The sequence below is a fragment of the Dendrobium catenatum genome, unplaced genomic scaffold (genome assembly GCF_001605985.2).
Source record: "Dendrobium catenatum unplaced genomic scaffold, ASM160598v2 fragScaff_scaffold_651, whole genome shotgun sequence".
Classification (NCBI taxonomy): domain Eukaryota; kingdom Viridiplantae; phylum Streptophyta; class Magnoliopsida; order Asparagales; family Orchidaceae; genus Dendrobium; species Dendrobium catenatum.
The window spans coordinates 164492-184551 of record NW_021319113.1 but is presented as its reverse complement, the minus strand read 5'-3'; the positions used below and the strand labels follow the sequence as shown (position 1 = coordinate 184551).

At 37.2% G+C, this 20060-nt stretch overlaps 2 protein-coding genes across 3 annotated transcripts in view; both read right to left on the bottom strand.

Moving 5' to 3' along the window:
• The window catches only part of LOC110103816 (DEAD-box ATP-dependent RNA helicase 58, chloroplastic), a 13278-nt gene extending 7999 nt beyond the window's left edge, over positions 1 to 5279 (bottom strand). The window contains exons 1-5 of the mRNA XM_020832669.2: positions 4978 to 5279; positions 2316 to 2409; positions 1939 to 2052; positions 1748 to 1867; positions 4 to 90 (exon numbers count right to left, since the gene is read on the bottom strand). Coding sequence (XP_020688328.1) covers positions 4 to 90; positions 1748 to 1867; positions 1939 to 2052; positions 2316 to 2409; positions 4978 to 5243 — 681 coding nt within the window. The 5' untranslated portion in view covers positions 5244 to 5279. The remainder of the gene's footprint in view (positions 1 to 3; positions 91 to 1747; positions 1868 to 1938; positions 2053 to 2315; positions 2410 to 4977) is intronic.
• A 9779-nt stretch (positions 5280 to 15058) lies between these two features.
• LOC110103794 (pentatricopeptide repeat-containing protein At5g39710) overlaps positions 15059 to 20060 on the bottom strand; it is an 8212-nt gene continuing 3210 nt past the window's right edge. For both annotated transcript variants that reach the window (XM_020832638.2, XM_020832640.2), the window contains one exon: positions 15059 to 15368. The gene's annotated coding sequence lies outside the window, so the exon portion shown is untranslated. The remainder of the gene's footprint in view (positions 15369 to 20060) is intronic.

Sequence of the window (20060 nt, the reverse complement as noted above, 5' to 3'; positions counted from 1 at the left end):
AACTCTTACAGCTTCAAGTTTGAAAACATGTCTCTCAAGCATTTGACTCAAGCTGCCTATAGTTGCAACCACTATTTCTGGAGGTTCAGCCTGCAAAAATATTGGAAACAGTGTATACAAAGTTTGTTACCATATATATAGGAATCATCAGCCATCAGCCCCAACTACTATCTTCTTTGCGTTTGATCTAAAAAGAAGACTTAAATCTTCAAAATCAATAAAATGTTGAATCGTTTGTCAATAAAGTGAACATACAATTGTTAGCCATTGGTTTATGGACCTGAAAACCTCAAAATAAGTGACAAATAATTGGTTTCTCAGATAGAAGGAAAACAAATTTCTAAAGTGATTGAAAAGTTTTCCCCTAGGATATAGATAGCTAGGGCAAAGCCCTAGGATGAATTTAACATGTTATATTTCACACCACTAATTACAAAGTTATTGAATATTAGGAAAGATATACAGAAAGAACATCAAGAATTCTACATTAGAAGGACAAAAACTGTCGATGGATTAACCATAAACTGAGAAGTGAAAAGGTAGTATTTCTCAAAATGTTCCAACCTAGGCATCATTATGAATATTTGTGGTCAGCTTTATAATTTCTTATTCTCCATTCATTCTAATCAAGAATTGCTTGAAAGCTACTTCAAACAAATCTTTTCGCATAATTTTTATCCATGATACTTTTTTGTTTAACCATTCTCTTTCTAATGCTTCCACATTAATTTTTATGTACTATCTTATTCAACATATTCTAAAATTAAAACATTTATATTTTCCATTTTAATTATCTTTAATAATTGCTATTCTATAGTTCCTCTCATCTAAAGCTCATAATTATGTTTGGAACCCAAAAATTGCTCGAATTTTAATTGATTTGCTTTGGCATGAGAATGACTCACTCCAAATTAGCTCGATTCAATTCAATGAACGTATAAATACACATGTAGATGTATATTTGCACAAATATAGACAAAAACACCAATGCATGCAAACTTACGCTATATATAAATTTATAAAAACAAAATAGGAAAAAGTATTATATATACTTGAAAATGATGACCACTTGTGAGTTACGACTTCGACTCACTTGAACTTAACTTCATAGCACAACTGATCTCATGTAACATTTCTCAGTCTATTTTATTTTGCTATACATTCATCTTAACATTATCTCATGTAACATAATTCTTCTTAATATCAACAAAATAAATAATAATAATATTTTTTAATTATCTATACTTTTCCATTAATTTCCATAATATAAAAGCACATCCATAGTTGATCTGTTTGCCATGATTTATGTTGTAAAAGGCAAACTAGCACATGAAGAAGCCAAGCGAAGGCGAGCTACTTGCATTGATGGGAGATGGATAAGACTTAAAACACTAAAGATGAGTTAGTCTCTACATGGATGTGATTTAAATAGAGCGCCAAAATTTTAAGATAAAAACTATTGCAAATTAGAAATCATGTAGAAATGCATCAAATTTAAAAGTGATAGATCTTGAAGATAAAAAGGATGAGTTTGAGGAGATCAGTAGCTACAATTTTTTGTTAGGGAGAAAAGAGTATGAGTGGTGATGAATATGAAATGAACGGTAACACATTAAATTAAGGCAAAAATGAGAAAAGATGAATTTTTTTTTCTTAAGCATGAGACCTCTTGAAAGATGAATTAAGATAAGAACTAGGCTACATTGAGAATGAGAGCTCTTAAATTCAGTAGAAAAATGCAAAGTACCTTCAACCAACTTTTATGCCTTTTCAACATCCCACCATCTAATAGAGACATGACTGTACAAGTCCTCTGCATATTATCAGATTCAGATTTTGCAGCGAGCATCCTGGCAACCTTTGTGACCTTGATGAATGAAATACATGAGAATTACAACCTACTAGCATTCACAAAAATAAGAAAGACAATAGACTTACTTGCATACCAAGTTCTCTAGTTGGTACAACTATCAATGCCTGTACTGCAGATCTTTGAATCTTAATGACAGAATATATCAGGAAGAGGTATGCCAGTGTTTTGCCAGAACCTGTCTAATGACATACACAGCACAAGAAAGTTAGCTTCTATTAGTCATTCTAGGAAACTGAGGCTTCGTTTGAGAAAGTTTTTTTATTGCTTCTTAAAGAAATTTTTTAGTATAAAACTTTTAATTTTTTTACTAAAATGCTGCTTTAAGAAGCAGAAAGAAAGCCATCCCAAACGAAACCTGAGTGTGTACAGCATTCCCTGCTAGCAAGAAATGCTGCAGTGATTATTTTTTGTTTAACCAAAAAAATTGAATAAAATACGTAACCTGAGCATGAAGCACACAGTCCTGTCCAGATAACAAAACTGGTAAAGATTGCCGTTGAACATCAGTAGGCCTAACGTATCCAACTTCTTCAGCCCTGTAGTACGTAAAATAAGATAGGAATATTTTCATCAGTTTGCATTGCAAAATTTGGTATATAAAAAAATGTCCATTGAATAAAACAAGCACTGTTAAAAGTAAGACAGCTTGTACAAACACAATTTAGAAATTATTGTAGGAAGCTAATCCACCACTAATAAACCAAACTAAAGCAAGGAAATTGCTCATTAATGTATATCAAAATTTTATGACTCAAACTTTGAAATGCAGAAGTGTGTGAAATATTTGTCATGTTCGGAAACAACAAGCAGACATTTGACAGAGCTCTAATCAATTTCCTTTGAAGAAAATGGATCCCACGCATTTTTTCTCTTTGCCATGTCTGGAACTCAGTAACTTTGACGATTCTGCTTTAAAGCACAAGCCATTTACTTCAAACAGTTTGGCGTAAAGCATGCTCCCAGAGAAAATGATCAAAATGATCCGTGACTCTTTATGAAAGACCAAAATAACCCCCAACTATATTAAAGGACTGTTTTAGTCCCTCGACTATTTAAAGAGAAACCAAAATAGTCACAACATGAGACTATTTTGGTTAATTTTTAAGGACTTGAGGGAGCAAAATGATCTTTTAATATAGTTGGAGACCATTTTGGCCCTTCATAAAGAGTTAATGGATAATTTTGGTCATTTTCCTCATGCTCCCAACATAATAAATATAGCATTGGATTCGGTTTCCCCGGAATATTAACTCTCCAATTCAAGTAGATGTTGGCGTGACCAACCAAGTAGAATACAACAAGCAAACAACAAGCCAAAACAGTGTTCATGGAACAGGTCACCCGTCACTCAACGAAACCTAAACGGCTATTGCATTTATTTCCAATTATTATAGAATTGCCTGTTATGAAAAATGCTTGATGGAATGTCATGTCATAAATAATGTATGAAATATGGGAAAAGCTAGTTTTTTGCTTGATCTTGCCTTTAGATGTACAACAGAGTAAGTGATTTCTCTCTTCTTTAGAGTGAGTGAATCTCTATGGATGAAAAAATCCTAATATTTTGTAATCTCTTTATTTATTTTGCCTAAGTGCAACATCAAATTTTTTTTATGTAGGATAGCTCAGGATTAAAATTTTCTAATAAAACTAACATGATGTACAATATGAATGAAGGTAAAGAAAATTGAATATTCGCATATCACATACATCAAATTAATTCAACTACATATTTTATTTAAGGGGGATTTACATACATACAACTATATAACAATTATTTTACATATCTAACACCTAATATACCACTCTGTCTCTCTCGACGCTCACGGCATTACCCACTCAGCACAAATCCCCCTTCCAATGAGTTCTCTTCCGAGCGAGTTCTCTTCCGCGCGAGTTCTCTTTCGGGATGCTGTCAACAACGTAATCCACGGAAATGTGAGTTCTCTCTCAACAATACAAATAGGTGTTGTTCTTCAATTGATTTACCCCACAGCTAAAATCCCCCTTCCCACGAACTCTCTTCTGGCATGCTCTCAGAGACATAATCCGCGGAAAGGTGAGTTCTCTCTAAGCAACTCAAATAGGTGTTATTATTCAATCAATTTGACTTTTATAAGGGTGTTCGAGATGTTTGGAAGAGTGCTCTCAATTACCTTATGAGTTGCTAGGGTATGTATAGGATTACAATGATGCAAAAAAAATTTGTTTGCAGTATAGATTCTATATATTTGGTTTTGAATCCTCTAAATTTTTCTTTAAAAGCTGATTTTTTTTTTTTCAAATTTGTGAAATTTTTAACTTTGTTGCTCAATACTGAAATTTCAGGCAAAGCAGCAAAGCCAAAAATTTCACAAATCTAACAAAAAAATCATCAGCTTTCAAAGGAAAATTTAGAGGATTCAAAACTAAATATATATAATCTATAGTGTAAATGAATGTTTCTATGGTTTCATGGAAATCGGGCAGCCAGCATTTTTTTTTACTGCACCAATGTTATCAAATAAATACCCTAGCAACTCAGAAGATTGCTAAGAGCAGGCTTCCCGACATCTCGAACACCCTTATGAAAGCCAAATCGATTGAAGAACAACACCAATTTTGCATGGCTGCGAGCGAACTGAAGCTTTCAGCCGATTACGTGGCTCATAGCAATCCGGAAGAGAGCACAACTACCGGAAGAGCGCTCATCCCGAACAACACCTATTTGCGTCGCTGAGCTTTCCGCGGATTACGACGCTGACAGGACCCCGGAAGAGAACTCGCGGGAAGGTGAGGGTAACGTCGTCAGCTTAGGGTTAAGGTTAAAATTGTATTTGGGTGTTTGAAACGTAACATTAATGTTTTAGACGTTAAATATATAAAATAGCTGGTATGCAGGTTAATCCTTCAAAAAATTAATAAGAAGAAGAAAAGAAGAACATATAAAATCAGGGAGAAAATCGAATTCAAACGTCCACCCGTCACATTTCCATCAAAATCACAATTTTAAACCACGGCGCACAAAAAGGTTCTTAGGCGTCCTGAAAAACTGAGCCACAGGCTCAGTGGATAACTTAGGTTTATGATTTTCCGGCGATAGATGTGGAAAGACAGACAGATACCTCTTCAGAATATGTTCTGGCACTTTTCCTCCGCATATATCTCGAAGAGTGAGAACCTCAGCGGTAGCCTCGGCCATGCTCGCTCTGCAACAGAAGGCGGACAAAGAGCAAGAACTGGAGAACAAAAAAGTACAGCGAAAAGGCCATTTTTCAGAAGAATAGTAAAAGGGCAGCTCAGGCTTAAGTTTCTCCAGCGAGATAGACTGTAAAGCAGCGAGCTTTGAGCAAAGGAGGGAGGTCGGAGAACAGAGATTGCAGAAGACCATTGTCGAGACCCCAAGAAGAAATGATTCGTGCTTTCAATTTCTATTGTTATCCTGCTTCACAACTCCCAGAAATTGGGCTGGGCCATGAACCATTAAGCGGCCCAATCTTATGGATTAAACAAGCCCATATATATAATCATATGTGAAATTATTAACCTCTTTAGTACATGAAATTATTCTGTGCGGATACAAATGCCGTCCGGAGGTGAATCAGAATGCGTCACGTTACCAATTTATTGTGTACTGTGGCTATGTACCGATTGGCGTAACGCATTTTGATTCGCCTCCAGACGGTTTGGTGTGCGAACAAAATAATTTCTCCTTTAGTGCACCATCATGCATATATTTTCGACTAAAAACTTGAAGATAAAAAAATATATTGATCGAAATTGAACCCACTTTGCTTCAAATCGAACCCAGATCGAATTTAATGATTCGTAATTGACCACAGAAACCAACTTTAACAACTAATGATTGGCTCAAATCAAGATCGGACTGACCCAAAGTTAGATCAAAATCAAAATTATTATTAATATTTCAATTATAGTATTTTGATTATCAATTTACTTGACATTTGAAATTCCATTGAATGATTAGGAAGACCATCAATATCATATAAGACTATTTTTATATTACAAATCATCTCCTTCACATTATTTAAATGTTTTACATTATGGAATAGTCAATGATGCAAACCCATAAGAATTTATGCACATGCCTAATAAAGTCTAATTAATCATGTTTTATAAAAATTAAATATTTTTTCTATGGATAGAATTGAGCTTAAGCCCCAATTAATCACTATTCATTTAGTTTGTTGAAAAGTCTTTATGATAATTAATAAGCTAATCTTCACCTAAAACCTTCTTAAAAAATGATTAAGCAACTAATCACTATTTATCCACACATTTTAAGGCCTAATCTTCTTTGACTTATTATTAAATGTGGAGATTCCCATTAATTATGATTATGATAGTAACATATTTAGGTGGTCTTTTATTGTCTGAACAGTCTCACTAATGTCTTTATGATGCCTGAACTACTTTCACTGTTTAGCTAAATTAATAATTTAATTAAGATTAGGTGGGTTAATTTGACTTAAGACCGTACTAAATTATTGATTAGATTATTTGTAGAGGTGCAATTATTCTTTAAGGCCTCATCAATATATTATAGCACATGTGAGAGTTTATGGCCCTAGATTTTGTTGAAGGTTTATGGAGCCTAATCTTTATGGAAGATTCTTTTTCTTTTTTATAGAATCTAAATTCTATCTTATATGTGCATATTCTTGTTGCGTGCTAGAATATATGCGGTGATAAAGTTAGAATTTTTCATCTTAGCGTTGTACCGATATCCAGCACACAAACATAACGAAAACAAAAACTCCAGAATTTTTACGTGGAAAATCATGCAAAATGGAAAAATCACCAGGGCACGCCCCAATTGAAATGATTCCACTAGTGTTTGAATATGTTACAAGTGTCTGATTCGTCCTTGAAATTGAGGAAGCTTAGATTATAATAGTCAACCGTTGGGTTTAAGAATCTAGTGTCAAACGAACATATAATCATAGAAGTCTGGTGACGTTTATTGGTCATGTGGAAATCTGCGCGTCAGTTGACGTTCGGACGGAAGTCCGGCATTAGTCAGCAATCGGGTGGAAATCCGGCATCAGTTGATAGTCAGTCGGAAGTTTGGGGTCAGTCAGCAACCGGGTGGAAGTCCGACATCAGTCAGGGGTTAAGCGGAAGTCCGACGGTTCTTGAGGAAGAGTCTGGTGGAAGAGAGCTCTCTTCCTTCTCTTTCTTTTTTGTGTTCTAGATTTGATTTTAGAAGTTTACAACTTGAATATGTCTTGAGATTCATGCAGGATCAAAATGATTTTTGGTGACGTATCAATTCTAAAGGTAAATATGATTTTATTTACTCTTAGATAATAATAATAATAATAATAATAATATATACGATTGGCCTAATCAATTATTTAACATAGATTAGGTGGAAATCCTCCTTAATCTAACCCAAAATTAGTGATTAATACATATTGTAATGTGCATTTATTCCTAAAAAATCATCCTAACAGAATCTTTGGAAATGTCTACAGATTAGGATATTATTGCAAGTTTTTGTGGTTGATATTTATTGACTAAGGGAGACTACTGACCTTTTATTATTTAATTTGTCACATCATTTGGGCGGTGAGCATATGGGGTTTTTATTATATTTTAAAAATTTTCAAAAAAAAAAAAAAAGAAAGTGTGCCAGAGTTGTGGACGGCGACACCATGGCCAGTGCTACAGGATAGCTGGTCTTTGTTTCAGATGTGGTCAGCCGGGACATAGGATTGCAGAATGTCCGCAGATGGGATTTGATCAGCGTTCTGAGCAGCGATCTGAGGGCTTTGTCAGACCTGTTGGTTCAGCAGCAGGAAGACCGAGGACTGTTCCTCCTCGCCCTGAGGGATTTGCTGGTAGAGGTGGTGGTTCTAGTTCTGCACCGCGGAGACCACCTACGATTCAGAGGGAGCAGAGTAGTTCTGTTGCTTCAGTTCCTGCTCCAGTTCAGCCACGAGTTTACAGTCTGAGTCAGCAGGAGGCTCGTGATGCTCCGGATGTTGTGACAGGTACGGTTTACATTTCTGATCAGCCCTGTCGTGTTTTGTTTGACTCTGGAGCGAGTCATTCTTTTCTGTCCGAGCATTGTTTTGAGATTTTACATTTGGATTCGATGGTTTTACCGGTTTCTTTGTCTGTGATTTTACCGGCTGGGAATCCATTGATTGCTCGACAGTTTTGTTTGTGTGAGATCGAGATTTCTGGCAAGAAGTGGAAATCGAGTTTGATTCGATTGCCGATTTCTTCGTATGATGTGATTCTGGGCATGGATTGGCTGAGTCAGTATGAGGCTCAGATAGACTGTCTGAAGAAGCAAGTGAGTTTGCTTGTGGCTGGAGAGAGAGTTGTATTTCAGGGATTACGAGGTGTTCTCTCCAGTCTGGTTTCTGTGTTGGAGGTGAGCAGGATGTGGAAGAAAGGATGTCCGGTATTTTTAGCTTCGGTGCGGGATCTGAACCTGGAGGTTGGTTCTGTTTCTGAGATCCCTGTGGTACGGGAATTTGCTGATGTTTTTCCTGAGGAGTTGGTTGGTTTACCTCCGGATAGAGATGTGGAGTTCTCTATCGATGTTTTTCCGGGTACAGCTCCTATATCGAAAGCTCCGTACAGAATGGCACCGAAAGAACTTTCTGAGCTGAACTTTCAGCTTCAGGAGTTGGTTGACAGAGGTTTTGTACGTCCTAGTGTTTCGCCCTGGGGAGCACCTGTTCTGTTTGTGAAGAAGAAGGACGGTACACTCCGTATGTGTATTGATTACAGAGATTTGAACAAGGTCACGATCAAGAACAAGTATCCTTTGCCTCGGATTGACGACTTGTTTGATCAGCTTTCCGGATCTTCGGTATTTTCGAAGATTGATTTGAGATCCGGATATTATCAGGTGAAGGTGAAGGAAGCTGATGTGGTGAAGACTGCTTTCAGTACTCGGTACGGGCACTACGAGTTTTTGGTTATGCCTTTTGGGGTAACCAATGCGCCTGCTATTTTCATGGATCTGATGAACCGAGTATTCAGGGAGTATCTGGATCAGTTTGTGATCGTCTTCATTGATGATATTCTGGTATATTCTGCATCTGAGGATGAGCATGCCAGACATTTGAGGATTGTGTTGGAGACTTTGAGGAGGCATCAGCTGTATGCCAAGTTCTCTAAGTGTGAATTCTGGCTGAAGAGCATTTCTTTTCTGGGGCATGTGATTAGCGGAAAAGGCATTTCTGTAGATCCCCAGAAGATTCAGGCTGTTGCTGATTGGCCAAGGCCGACTACGGTATTTGAGGTACGTAGTTTCTTGGGCATGGCCGGGTATTATAGGAAGTTTGTGAAAGGATTTTCACAGATTTCGACTCCTCTGACGAGACTGACTCAGAAGTCAGTACCTTTTGTTTGGACACCGGAGTGTGAAGCTAGTTTTCAGAGATTGAAGGAGTGTTTGACTTCAGCTCCAGTGTTGGCACTTCCGTCAGGTACGGAGGGTTTCCAGGTGTTCAGTGATGCTTCACTGAAAGGATTGGGTTGTGTTCTGATGCAGCATGGTCAGGTAATTGCTTATGCTTCGAGACAGTTGAAACCACATGAGAAGAATTACCCGACACATGATTTGGAGTTAGCTGCAGTAGTTTTTGCTTTGAAGATTTGGCGTCATTACTTGTATGGCGTCAGGTGTGAGATCTTTACTGATCATAAGAGCCTGAAGTATATTTTTACTCAGAAGGATCTGAATCTGAGACAGAGGAGGTGGCTCGAGTTGATCAAGGACTACGATTTGACTATTCAGTATCAGCCTGGGAAGGCGAATGTGGTAGCGGACGCTCTGAGCAGAAAGTCTTCTGGATTCTCAGGTATTCAGCTTACCTGTGATGACTTTCTGATTCGTGATTTGGAGAGATTGCAGTTGGAGGTGGTTTCCTCCAATGATTTGGAGTTGGCTCAGATGAGTATTCAGTCTTCTTTGGAAGCACGGATTCAAGAAGCCCAGAAGTCAGATTCTGATTATTCGAAGTTGATTGCTCAGATTGGATCTGGTAAGACTCCTGAACTTCGAATTTCTGATTCTGGTGTTATTTTCTGTAAGAACAGGTTGTGGGTACCTGTGTTTGGAGACTTGAGGCAGGAGATTCTGTACGAATCTCATCATTCTGGCTATACTGTTCATCCAGGCAGTGGTAAGATGTACGCTGATATGAAGCTTTTGTTTTGGTGGCCTGGGATGAAGAAGGATGTGGCAGAGTTTGTGTCGAGATGCGAAGCCTGTCAGTTGGTGAAGGCAGAGCATCAGCGACCAGGTGGACTGTTGCAGTCGTTGCCTATCCCTGAGTGGAAATGGGAGGAGGTAACGATGGATTTTGCGATGGGTTTTCCTCGATCACGACAAGGACATGATGCCATTTGGGTGGTTGTAGATCGATTGACGAAGTCAGCCCATTTTCTTCCGATCAGACAGACGGATTCAGTTGATCGCTTGGCACAGATTTATGTGAAGGAAATAGTCAGATTGCACGGTGTGCCTCGTGTGATCGTATCTGATCGAGATGGACGCTTTACTTCCAGACTTTGGAAAGGCATTCAGCAAGGCTTGGGTACGAAACTGCATTTCAGTACAGCCTTTCATCCTCAGACCGACGGACAGTCTGAGAGGACGATTCAGGTACTGGAAGATCTGTTGAGGCTTTGTGTTCTGGACTTTAGCGGAAGTTGGGAGGATCATATTCCGCTGATTGAGTTTGCCTATAACAACAGTTTTCAGTCCAGTATCGGTATGGCACCGTACGAGGCTTTGTATGGCAGGAAGTGTCGTACTCCTTTGACTCTGACGGAGGTCGGAGATAGACAGGCTTTGGGGGCCACTTTTGCTGATGAAACTGCTCAGAAGATCAATTTGATAAGAGAAAGATTGAAAGCCGCTCAAGATCGTCAGCAGAAGTATTACAATCAGAAGCACAGATTTGTTGAGTTTCAGGTCGGTGACTTTGTGTATGTCAAAGTCAGCCCGATGAAAGGTGTGAGCAGATTTGGTCAGGTGAGTAAGCTTAGTCCAAGGTATGTTGGACCATTTGAGATTTTGGAAAGAATTGGAAAATCTGCTTATCGCCTATTGCTTTCTGATTCTATGCCTGACGTGCATAATGTGTTTCACGTATCCACTCTGAGGAAGTGGGTTTCAGACTCTGGGAAGAAGTTGTCAGCTGATGAGGTGGAGATTCAGGAGAATCTGGCGTACAAGGAAGAGCCAGAGCTTATTTTGGCGTACGACGTCCGAAAGTTAAGAAATAAAGAGATTCCGATGGTTAAAGTCCAGTGGAAGCACCGGACTGCACGGGAAGCAACTTGGGAGAAGGAGTCTGATATGAGACGGTCGTACCCGTACTTGTTTTGACGGAGGTTGGATTGGATAATGTCGAGGACGACATTTTTTTTTAAGTTGGGGAGATTGTAATATCAGTTTTTGCTCCAGGTTCGTCCGGGACGAAGTTGGATCGTCCGGGACGATCGGTACAGGTTGTGCAGAAAATCAGTTTTGGCTGTATGGTTCGTCTGGACGAAATCAGGATCGTCTGGACGAAAATTCTCCCGTGAACCCTTCGCCAGGGACGATATGTCATTTTTCGTCTGGACGGAATTCCTCTCTTCATGGATCGTCCGGTACGAAGCTCGATCGTCCAGGACGATCAGTCTGGATATATATAGAAATGAGATATTTTGAAGAGAGAGAAAAAGCTGAGGAGAGAGAAAAACGAAGGAAAAAGTGGAAAAGTTGATTTTCGGACGACGCGGAGCCGTTTTCGCCCGAAGTGGCTGTTGAGGAAATTGTTGTGCTCGAGGTAAGGCACATTCCGCCTTTCTCAATTTTCAGAACCGTCGTGTTTGGCGGTATATTCTATCCGGATTTCGTTTTCGTTAATGATTTTTGTCTGTATCTGTTGATTGACTCAGTTTTTACCGCGTAACTTTTTGGATATCGTTGCCGTGCCGGGTGTGCACGTTTTGACTATATTTTGAAGATTTTCGTCCGGGTATTTTTGATTCGACTGTGTTTTTAGTCGACCAGATTTTTCTGTGAAATTGGAATTTATCTGTGCAGTAGAATAAATGTTCTGAAATGTTGATATCTGTATTCTGTGCGAATTCGGTAAATTTTCTTTGCAGGAATTTTTGTGTAAATTCCGTATACTGCCGTTGTGCTGCCCGATTTTTGGGTAATTTTCGAATTGTCCGTATTTCTTCTGAATTGAAATGCTATGTGTATAAGCTATAAAAAGGGAGTTATAAGGGGCCTGAATCCTATGAGATTCAGTTAGTGAAACGGAAAATCTGAAATGAGCTCAAATCTGAAATTCTGAAATCAGTTCTGTTCCGGATCCGATGAATTCTGTTTTGGTGCTATAAGCACATCTGTTTTGGTGCCGTGAGCACAAAGGGAGACATAAGGGGCCTGGATCCTATGAGATTCAGTCAGTGTCTGGGAAGGGAGGCATAAGGGGCCGGAATCCATAGAGATTCCGTCAGTGTCAGGGCATTTAGCTATATGTATCTGTACTATTTTCTGTATCTGTTCTGTTCTGTACGAAATTGTGATTATGATATGATATGATCCGTACGATTCTGATTTCTGATTCTGACTCTGTTGATTTGTTCTGTTCTGATACGATCTGTACGACTCTGATGTGATTTGATACCTGTCCGTAAGTTTTGATTTCCAATTCTGTTCCGATTTCTGATCTGATTTCTGTCCGATGAATTTGGTTCTGTTTTCTGAGAATTTAGATTGGTGGTTTGTTGCTTTGCTGAGCTGTTGAGCTCACCCTTGCTTTCTGGTGGTTTTCAGGTTCTGGGAAGGGCAAGGAAGTTCAGGACTAGGTTTCAGAGTCTGATCAGATTAGGTACTTTTGTACTTTTGATTTTTGTACAGTCATGGCTTTTCTGTTCTGTCTTTCTTTCTGTTGAAAGCCATGTACTGTTCTGTAGATGATTATTTTGAGGAAATGAAAAGATAGATGTTTTGTTCCGCTGCATTTGATGTTTTTAGTAGCTCTGTTGTTCTGTGTGCTTCTGTTGAGTTAAGAATTTGAAAGATCAGTTCAGTAACCTAATCCAAAGCCAGATCCTGGTTAAGAAAGGTCTCTCGTCGCGATCCGGCTCGGGCGGGATCCGTCCCCGTCGGGTCGGGTCGTGACATAGCAGTGGTCAGACTACGATGGTGTGATGACGATGGTAAGGTGATGGTCCAATGAAGCTTCAGAATTCTTCAAATCTCTTAGTAATCATAAACCTCAAGTCCTAGCCTAAGGTCCAAACTCCTCTTCAACTAGAGAGTGAGAGCTTATTTATATATATTTTGAGTGAAATGGTTATGAATATAGCAAACATGCAAAATACTCCATCAAACGGCATATATGAACCCTTCAATCATATACTATTTTTTCGACATTGAAGTGCATTATTAATGTTGGAATTAAGAGGATTTTTAGTTCGTTGGATTCATCTCATTGAGATGCTCAATTTGACCATAAACATGCAAAAATTTAAAGACCGTTTAATCCTCCAATTAATATTATGAAGTTCCTAACTATCTTTTAGGTGCTTGATTTTTGGAGTTAGAGTGGATAAATTTTTGTTTTAATGGGTTCATCTCATCATATGTTCAATTTGACTGTAAGCTTGTCGAAATCAAAATTCAGGTAATCTTGATTTTAATTCTAAAAGTTTTCAATTCAAAGATGCATCGTGATTCATGCCTGATCAAATCAATATATATATATAGTGTAGATGTGTTTGCTTCATTTATTTTTGAAATCTGAGTTTATCTATTAGTTTTTAACTTTGGAATATTCTTTTTAATAAGATATATGCACAATTAAATTGTCATTTCAATTTATGCTTCATTTGAGATGACTTTCTTAAAGTTTTTTAAAGCAGTTTTTTAGTACAAAAATTAAAATCTTTGTATAAAAAGTTAAGAATAGAGTGTCATGGTGAAAACTAAATGATCAATTTCCAATCAACTCAAGCTAATAATAGAGAGCTTTGTGTTGCATTAGGTGCATGCATCAAGAAGCACCATAAGCTCACCTGCAAGTCACCAAAGAACAGATAGGCATTCCTTGTAATCAAAATATGATGATGCCATTACAATCAAGCTAATCACTTGGTTATAGATGTCATATCCTTACACTTCATTAACCATAGTAAATATCAAGCTCTTAGGCAATTAAATCTATCATAAAGAGCAAATAATAGAAAATAAACTAACAAAATAGAGGGATATAAATAAGAGGGTCTAGTTTTAAAAAAAAAAAAAAACAAATTTCTATCACCTTCACTTACAAGTTACACTATCAGGAATATCATATAATGCCACAGAATTTAATTTGAAAGAATTATTTTTTTAATCTTTTAATAATTATCATTCTGAAGCTTTAGTTGAACTAAATCACTATTTTTTGATGTCAAAATAAATTTTCGAGTAGACAAAAAGTGATGTATTTTTAAAATCACATGATGAAAAATATCAAATAAATACTCAAAATATTCATAATCTCAATCTCTATAACATATAAAAAGCTACACGGGAAAATTTTTACTAACACAAAATTATAGAAAAATATTCATAAAATAAATCATTTTATTTAGAAAATATTAGTGAAATCAGTTTGCAAAACGGCCACTTGACGGTCCAAAAAATTCATACTTACAGCGACATGTGCCAATTCTTAAAGATTTTCACCGGTGCACAATATGAGTTAAAGGACTCCGAGATTCATAAAGCCATTTTATACAAAATTTAATCGTGGTTTTTACATTGGACGCACAGTTAAGGTGTCATCGATGTCTTATGATGATATTACCAACAATAACAACAACATCAAGCCTTTATCCCGCTACGTGGGGTCGGCTATAAACAAGCGAATCGAAACAATAAAGAAGTGCTTCAATATTGATTGAGTCAACAATGATTTTGATTAACACTTGATCAATGTCGATCGTAATCATCACAAATATAATGACATTAAAAAGGTTGACCAAAGTTGACGAGATCAATAGAAATCTATTATAGTTAATCAAAATTAATCATGGTCAATCATGTCAAAATGATTGAATTAGAAATTTTTGTCCTAAAAAGCTGTTTTATAAAGCAGCAAAAACGCTGTCCCAAACAAGGCCTATTATTCAAACATAATATCGAATGCAATATATATATATATATATATATACAACTCTGGATTTCATAGAGTAAAAGTTCTCATCATGGTGGCCAAATATATTGTGGGATATTTTCTCATCTCATAAAGAATGATTTTGTTGCATCAGGTTAGGTTGAAGGAATAGTACTTGTTGTAGCTTGTTCTTTGACTTGTTTGTAGCAAAAATCCTATTTAGGAATTTCTTGTAGAGATTCCTGCACATTTTCTTCTAAGTACTACATTGCTGAATTAGGCTTCGTTTGGTAAAATTCTTCATTGCCTTCCAGAGTTCATAATCACTCTAACATCCTTCAGAGAAGCGCATTCATCTACAAGCAAAGGAAAAAAGAGTGAGACAAAAACATTTAGTCTGTAGAGGATTGCAAATATATCAGAAAATAGTTTGCAATTACCCCCTTTTTTTTCTGTTTAGTGTTTTCAACAAGACAAACTTCTTGTTCAGAATGCCAGAGAAATCAGAAATGTACAAGTTTTTATTTGAATCCAATAAATTGATTCTTCAGTCTAACTAGAGATTAAAAAGACGAGGCAATTCATTTGGAATGGTTGAAAAGAATAGTCTGATATTAGGAGTAGGGCAGTTAATTTAGTGTCATGGGTCGGGTTCCGGTCGAATCCGGAACTGACCTGGCACTATTAGGATCAACCCGAATCCGACCCGTTTTTTTACAAACATGTCGGTTTTTGGGACCCGAACCTGACCCACTTAGGATTCGGGCCAACCCGACCCAACACAGATTTACGTGATTTGGCTGAAGAAGCACGCGAAGATAGTGAGTTAGCGACCTCCGATCGTTGTCCGGCCGGCGAATGTACAGGCGGATGGCGGACTAACGCGACGGACCAGCGGATGCGAGTATGGTTGGCGGTCAGGCGGAGGCGACTGCTTGACGCGTGACTTCGTTCGCGGGGGCGTGCAAAGGCAACAATCACGGGACTCGGTGGCTAGCGAACAAGACGGCTTGCGGATGCGATGCGACCGATGGACACGGACGTGACTGACGCAAATCCGGGTTCATATCGGGTTGATTTCGGGTTTCCAGGTCAACACGAACCCGACCTGATTTTACAAATGGATAGAAATCTCTAATCCAAACCCAAAATTTCTGTGTCGAATTCGAGTCGGGTTTTTGGGTTGTGTCCAATATTGAGACACCTAATTAGGAGTGAAAATAATAAATTGAAGAAGCTTAAGACATGATAAGTTCAAGAAGCAGTAGTAGCATTCTTATTAGTCTTAAGTGAAGCATTAACAAAATGTTATAAAAAAAGTATACAAATGCAATGCAATATGGCAGAGAACCACACAGTGCTGAAAGCAAAAGTTTTTTTTTTTTTGTGATAGAAAATGAGGGAGAAGAGATGGAAATTTAAGATTTGAAGAGGACTTTTTACAAAAACCAACTCCTGCAAAAATGGCTATGAGCAGAAAAAGGTGGTTGGCATATCATATTGCCTTAATGTGCATGGCTATTTAGTACAGTGTCTGAAACAGCAGAGTCTTGTCATGCAATGTGTTGTCAAATTTTTATGATTGATGCTACTCTTTCCGAAAAATTTGGTATGCTTGGCCAAAATATTGTAAAATGACCATTTGCACCTTTCTTCATCCTCATAGTAAAACTAAAAAAAAGGGCATAATGACCATTTTATACTGTTGTCCAACTTCCCGTCATTTTTGTCTCACATAATAGCTTTACTTTATTTATACAAGATATTAATTCCCCAAAGTTATGTTTTGTCTCAATTATACAATAAAATGAAGAGTGATGCTATTCATGTCAACAGAATATACTAAAATTTCAGTGCACTTCATTAGCCCTCCAACCAAAAAAATCATTTTCCACTCTAAAATAGAGTAAAACTTCAAAATGTCGTAATTCATCTCAAATCGAATTGCATTTTTTTCTTTCGCGTGCTTCCTGTGAAGGTAACAATCTCTCTCATCTTTTGTGCGCTTTTTCTCCTCTTTCACGGTCGTCTTCGGCAACCCAATTTTTTTGCGTAGGTGATTGGCATCACATTGTTCACCTACCGAATTTTGACGTGAGATTTGGAGTTCGAATGCAGCGAATGGCGAACGGCATATGGTGATATGCAATTCGGTTGCAAATGATCTTAGTCATCACATTCACTACCTGGAAAATTGCTTTCGCTCTCATTTAGGAAGCAAAACATCTGACAAAATGAAGTTTTCAATCACCTCTATTGAAAACGTTTAAGATGATTTCTCTGAGAAAGGTAATCTTATGAAGAGCATAAAATCGCATCAATTACTAAAACTAGTAAAATAATGATTATGAAAACATTTATTAGTGTGTATGGACCATGAGAAATAAATTGAGACTGAAACCTTAGGACCAGGTAGTGCATGAGGATTTCATCCAATGTGAGATTTTAGTATGGTATGCAGCTTTACCCCTTATACAAAGATGTTGCTTCTATGATTAAAACCCTTAAGTCTCTAGATCATAGTGGAGAAAGTGTAACTACTATTGCACGTAGGGTTCATAATTATGTTCTGTTCTCAAAACCTCGAGTAACTTAAATTTTAATTGACTAGAAATCAAAATTGATTTACTTCTATATATATATATTAGAAATTTAAAACTAAGTGTTTTTAAAATCAAGATTCAAGATTCTGATAGAAAACACGTACCCAAAAGCAAAAAAACTGTTGTTTTCGGAAGAAAACAACTTGATTGCAGCAACCTTGAGAAAACTAAAAAAATCTGAGAAAAAAATGAAGGATTTCACTAATGGATGCAGAAAACAACAAAAAATACACGTTTCTTCAATTCGAGAGGAAGAAACTGACTCTCCAAATCTCTAGCCAAGAGACTAGAGCCCAAGCTCACAAGAGATCTCAAATTTCAAATTCAAATTCAAGATGAAACCCTAATTCTAGCATTAACAACTAAGTAAAGTCAAAGAAGAAATACAAAATGCCTAAACAGCCCCTAATTCAAATATTTTCCTCAAAAGAAATCTTTATTCAAGGTGTAGGCCCTATAAGATCAGCGGCCCCTTCTCTCTCCCTTCCCTGGGCTAACGGCTGTAGTAGTAAACCGGTCCACTAGGGACCGGTTCAATAGGAGAAGCCGGCCCCTCTTGGGCCGGCCTAAAAGATTCCTTTCCCAAATCAGAATAAAAATTGGGTCAAAATAAAGTTTTTTTTTTTTTTTTTTTTTTTGTTTTTTTTTTTTTTTTTTGTTTGAGTTGAGGCAGAGGAGCTTAAAACTTATTCATCCCAGCGGCATGCCCACTGTTTGAACCTATGTTGGTTCACTAAATATAAAAGCATTAAAACCATATGACATTTTTGTATATCAGTTTATTTATCATATGAATGTTGATGCAACAAGAATGAAGGCAGTTAAATATCCCAAAAAAGGAAGGTGGAGTACATGATGCCTTAATTGAACATACGACCTTTTTCTTTTCTTTTCTTTTTTAATTAGCTTGGCTAGCCACATAATTATAAAATTTAAAGAGGAAAATCAATTAATCCAACTCTTGTCAGGAATTGCCAATGTATGATATGAGAGCTACAATAACACCAAATTATTATGTTAAATTCTGGTCAGATAATGCTCATAAATATGAAGTTTACCATGAAATCTCTCGTCTTTATGAAAAAATAGCAAGTTTACTCAAATCTTATCTCACTATGTAATGGCCCGCTTGAAATGGAGCTCATTGTCTAAACAACATAGTTGAACTATTAGAACAGGGATTAATTAATAAAGCCAAACCTTAGCACATGTAATGTCTTTGCAATATAAGGCAAAGTTTGTTTCATCACCTCGAAATGTAACCAACGGTAGTAATTAAATATAAACTTTTTTCATCGCAGGCTTTTAATCTTATTCTACCTTTCTTCCGTTCTTTTTTGGGGAGCTTGACATATGTGACTTGTTTGAGAAATAAATGAAACTCGATCAACCAAAATCTTAGCCAAGCACATCATAAGAAATATCAGATCTGAAAATAAAATAAACTCCATGTAAGCAATCACAAAGGAGATGATAGGAGAGAGACCATATGATTTGAAGCATTTTGATCCGAGCAATCTTCATCGTCATCATCATCATCATCAAAATTTTATATGCTTACCGAATGGACCAACCATTATATATATATATACACACACACACACACACACACACACACACACACACACAAAGGATTTGACTCTTAATAGGACTCAATACAACAACAACAACAACATCAAGCCTTTATCCCACTACGTACATGAATCCTTTTTCTCCATTGCGTCCTATTAAAAGTCAAATTCTCGTTTAAATCTAATAAAGAAAGGTCATTCCTAATATTTTCTAACCAAGTCTTTTTAGGTCTACCACTACCTTTCTTAACATAAGTCAAATCTAATACCTCTACTCTCCTAACCGGGTCATCGCAAGGCCGCCGTTTTATGTGACCAAACCATCTAAGGCGACTTTCTCTAATCTTATCTTCTACTGGAGCTACTCCAACCTTTTCACGTATCTGCTCATTTCGTATCCTATCTCTAAGGGTAAAGCCACTCATCCACCTGAGCATCCTCATCTCTGCCACACTTAACTTAGTATTATGCTTCTCTTTTAAAGGCCAACATTCGGCACCATAAAACATTGCAGGCCTCACTACCATCTTATAGAATTTTCCCTTAAGTTTGAGGGGTACATTTCTATCACATAACAAGCCCGATGCATTCCTCCACTTCAACCATCCAACTTGAATTCTGCTGATAATATCCCCATCTATTTCACCATCACTCTGAACAATAGATCCAAGATATCTAAAACGTGTACTCTTATTAATGACTTGATCACCCAAAGTCACAATCCCCTCACTAGATCTATTACTACTAAAATTACACTCCATATATTCCGTTTTAGATCTACTCAAGCGAAAACCTTTAGACTCTAAGGTTGACCTCCATAATTCAAGTTTACCTTCAACTCCCTCTCTAGTCTTATCAACAAGAAGAATATCAT